The following is a 3,825-nucleotide window of genomic DNA, read 5'->3' on the forward strand; positions in this document are numbered from 1 at the left end:
GCTGCCCGGGGCCGCCGCGTCCCGGCCGGGCCGGGGCCATCGATCACGGCGGGCGCGGAGCAGCTGCGCGGGGGCTGGGGGGAGGGCGGGGGGAGGCGGCCCCGGGGGTCCCGGGGGGGGGAGGGCACTGCCCGGCCCGCCCGCACTGCCCCGCGCTGCCGGCAGGGGGCGCCGCAGGACCGCGAATGGGCGGCAGGGGAGGGGCGGGGCCGGGTGGGGGGCGGGGCCGCGCGCCATATAAGGAACTGTGCCGGGGAGGGGCGGGGCTATGCAAAACCGCGCCGAGGCCGCGCCAGGGAGCGTCGCGCAAGAGGCGGCGGCAGCGGGGGGCGAGCCGGGTCCCGGGGGGTTCCCAGCCCCCGGCCCGCCGTGCGTGGGGGGCGGGTGAACGAGGGGGCTCAGGTCGGTGCCGTGTGGCCGCTGCACACCGGGCCGTGCCCGCATCGGGGATCTGCAGCACCTGCGGGTGCTCGCCCCCAGCCACCCACGGGTGGGCACCCACGGGTGGGCGGCACCCGGCTGCGGGCACCCCCCGGTGGGGCTCGAGCCCCCCAGAGACCCGCCGGGGTCCCGCGGTGCGGCCCTGCCCCTGAACCCGCAGGGAGCCGTGTCCGTGCTGCAGGGGGAGGTCGCCTCTGTCCCCGGAGGGGTCGCGCCAGGGCCGAGCCCCCGGCCCAGACCGGCGGGGGCAGCCCCGGGCCTGGAGCAGACGGCGGGGAGCGGGGAGCCGGGGGCCGGGGGCAGCGGCTTTATTCGGGGCGCACGGAGCCGAGCGGCTGGGGCAGCGCCGGGAGGCCCGGGGCAGCCCGGAGCCGTCTGGGCTCCATGGCGGCCCCGCGGGAGGGCTGCAGGGAGCGGGCGGTGGATCCGTGCCCCTTCGGGAGCGCCGAGCGGTGCCGGGGCTGGGAGCTGCCGGGGGGCCGCTGCCGGGGACCTGCAGCCCCCGGGCGCTTCTAGTGGCGGTCGGCGCCCCCCGCGCCCCCCTGCTCGCGGCTGCCCGCCAGGTAGTCGAGGAGGACGAAGCCATAGGGCGCGGGCTCGGGGGCCTGCGGAGAAGCCGAGTTTGGGGGGGCGCCGGGGAGGAGGCGGGGGGTGCGGGGGCAGCACGGGGCCGGCGCTCACCCGCGGGCCCAGGCGCTGCAGCACGCGCTGCGGGTCGCTCTCCAGGATCACCCTGCGGGCAGAGGGTCCGGCGCTGTCCCATGGGGCCTGGGCAGCTCCGGTGCTCCCGGCGCGGCTCCAGCCCCGATCCCGGCTGCGCCCCCGCGGCCACCGCCCTGCCTCGGTTTCCCTCCCCATGCCGAGCGTTTTATGGTGCCTGGACGAAGTCTCAGGGATGGGGCAGCTGCAACGGGGCGAGCGGGGCACCCACATCTGCTGGGGCTGCCCCGCGTCTGGGCCTGGGGCTGCCCCACTGCCAGCACCCACGGGGCCCAGGTGCCCCCCGTCCTCACCCCCTGTCCACGATCTCGTCCACCACCAGGAAGGCCCCGTCCATGTTCTCCAGCAGCCAGCGCTTCTCCAAGTCCTTCCTGCGGGCAAGCCGCCGGGAGGTGTCCCACGCGGGTCCCCTCGCTGGGTCCCAGCCCACGGCGTCACCTGGGGTGAGCTGCCCCCCGCCCCCCCTCGGGGTCCCCTTGGGGTGGGGGGCACTCACCGCAGCAGGAGGCCGAGGGCGTCGCAGAGGCAGCTGAGCACGGCTGACAGCATCAGCTGTGGGAGAGTGGTGTCAGCGCGGCCCCACGGGTCCGGCCCCCCCAGCCCCCCATACCTCGTTCTCCTGGGGGCCCCCCACCACGTAAAAGAAGAGGTCGCTGCTGCTCCTGTAGACCACGGTGAGTCCCTCCAGGCAGGCGATCTCACCTGCGGGGCCGCAGGACGGTGTCCCCCCGGGATGTCCCCGAGCACACCAAACCTTTTGCAGCCCCCCCCGCCGCAGAGGCTCCCCCCGTGCTCACCGCCCACCCCGCGGGTCTTGCTGAAGATGCTGCTCTCAAAGGCCGCCTGCTCCTGCGCCGTGGGGAAGCTGCCGTCGTAGTACTGGGAGGCGGGGGGGGGGGATCAGCACGGCGGCTGGATCCGGCACCCCGACCCCCCCCCCCCCGAGCGGGGAAACCACGGCTGCGAGGCCGGGGCCGAGCTTCACCTTGGCCAGGAGCCGCTGCCCGCGGCTGTCGAGGATGAGCAGCGCCTTCACCGTGTACAGCGACGGCTCCTGGGGGCGCAGGGGCTCAGCCCCCCCGGGCCGGCTGCAGCTGGGTCCTGCCTTGCGCTGCCTGGGGACGCCTGTGCCCCCCCAGTCCCCTCCTCCCCTGTCCCTCTGCCCCCCCCACTCTGTTTTTTGGGGACCCTCCCTTACACCCCTGCCCCGCCCCCCCGTCCACTCCCCCCGTTTCTCCCCATTTCCCCACCTCTCCCCTCTTCCCCCACTCTCCCCCATTTCGCCCCCAACTCCCAAATTTCTCCATTTCCCCCGTTTCTGGGGTTCCCCCCCCCCCATTCCCGTTCCCCCCATTTATCTCCCCCGCCCCCCCCATTCCCCCTCCCTTTCCCACTCGTTTCTCCCCGTCCTGCGGTGGCCACACGAAGTTCCCGGCCGGTCCCGTCCCGTCCCCGCTGCCCCGTCCCGGCCGTACCCGCGGTCCCGTGGGCTCCATGGCTCCGCCGCCCCGGGCAGCCTCCCCATGCCCCCCCCAGCGCTGACGTCGCCGCGCCCAGCCCAGCCCAGCCCGGCCCCCCCGGTCCCTGCCCCCGGGCCCGCTGCCCCCAGCCTTGTCCCGGCAGCAGCTGGCGTCCCCCTGAAAGCCCCCCCCGCTGCCTGCAGCAGGGGAGGGGTGGGCACGGGCCCCCCCCAGGCTGGGTTCCTGCACCCCAAGGTGCTGCAGTGCCTGGCTGCTATGGGGGGGCTGCTCCCCGAGGGACTCCCCCCATGAGCACAGGCACTTCGGCAGAGTGACTGGGGGGGGCGCGACGGGGTGAGGTGGAGACCCAGTGGGGCAAGGAGCCCCCCCCCCGGGGTCACCCCGGGGGTGCCAGGTTTGGGCTCCACCAGTGGCTGCCCCCAGTGCAGGCTGCGGGTGCTGCCGGGGGGGCCGGCACCACGCCGGGTCCTGCCCTGCCCCGGGCTCCCGTGCCCTGCCGGGGACTCACCGGCTGCGCCCCAACCGCCTCGGTTTGCTTCCACCGCCGGGGCCGGGGTGCGCCCCGCAGCCCGCCAGCCTTTGGGCACGGCCGGGGCTGTGGTGCTGGGGCCGGCAGCGGGGCCCGGCCCTGACGCTCGCAGCCCCAGTGCTTGGAAGCTCCTGCGAGGCCCCAGCCCGAGCTGAGAGCCCCCTGCCCTCCCCGGGCACGTTTCTGTGGGGTGCGGGGGGAACGAGCCGCCAGCGCACGGCAGCACGCGTGGGTCCGGGGCGCTCGGAGCGGCCCCCGCCGCGCCGTGCCGGGGGGCTGCTGCTGTCCCCGAGCAGCCCCGGGTCCGGTTTTCGCACCGCTCCGCGCCCCTTGTGCTGGGACGAGGCCCTGAAGCCAGCGGAGGGCTGGGGCCGGCCGGCTGCCAGGCTCCACGCGGCCCCGGGGGCTAAAAATAACGGTGCCGGGGGCAGCCGGCTCGGGTTGCTGCTGGCAGCGCCCCTCAGCCCCGTCCCCGTCCCCTCAGCTGCCTGGGGAGGCGCGAGGAGGGCCCCAGGAGGGTTCCGGGACGCGCCCATGCCCGCGGGGTGCAGCGGGACAGCCCGGCGCCGGTTGTGCTCGCCAGCCCCGACACAAGGCGTCGGTGGCCTCAGGGACCCCCGGGCTCGGTGACGCCCCCGGCTCGCCCCCCCCGTG

The 3,825-nt window shown here is 76.6% G+C and overlaps 1 protein-coding gene across 1 annotated transcript; it reads right to left on the minus strand.

The window, feature by feature from the left end:
- Positions 1-892: 892 nt before the first annotated feature.
- On the minus strand, positions 893-2,699 carry COPZ1 (COPI coat complex subunit zeta 1). Its single transcript, XM_035314233.1, has 8 exons — positions 2,637-2,699; positions 2,147-2,215; positions 1,959-2,040; positions 1,772-1,863; positions 1,658-1,713; positions 1,455-1,532; positions 1,123-1,174; positions 893-1,046 (listed from the first exon to the last, which is right to left on the minus strand). Exons 1-8 carry the CDS (start codon positions 2,655-2,657, stop codon positions 954-956), a joined length of 543 nt encoding a protein of 180 aa, XP_035170124.1. The 5' UTR covers positions 2,658-2,699; the 3' UTR covers positions 893-953.
- Between the last annotated feature and the right edge of the window lie 1,126 nt (positions 2,700-3,825).

The sequence above is a fragment of the Oxyura jamaicensis genome, unplaced genomic scaffold (assembly GCF_011077185.1).
Source record: "Oxyura jamaicensis isolate SHBP4307 breed ruddy duck unplaced genomic scaffold, BPBGC_Ojam_1.0 oxyUn_random_OJ71510, whole genome shotgun sequence".
Classification (NCBI taxonomy): domain Eukaryota; kingdom Metazoa; phylum Chordata; class Aves; order Anseriformes; family Anatidae; genus Oxyura; species Oxyura jamaicensis.

What these genes read in the sequence shown, in the direction of transcription:
- COPZ1 (XM_035314233.1), bottom strand. Translation starts at nt 2,657, where the DNA reads ATGGAGCCCACGGGACCGCGG. An exon ending in CAAGACCCGCGGGGTGGGCG is followed by an intron (nt 1,864 to 1,958) that starts GTGAGCACGGGG and finishes GCGGCCCCGCAG; the next exon opens with GTGAGATCGCCTGCCTGGAG. An exon ending in GACGAGATCGTGGACAGGGG is followed by an intron (nt 1,175 to 1,454) that starts GTGAGGACGGGG and finishes CTCTGCCCGCAG; the next exon opens with GGTGATCCTGGAGAGCGACC.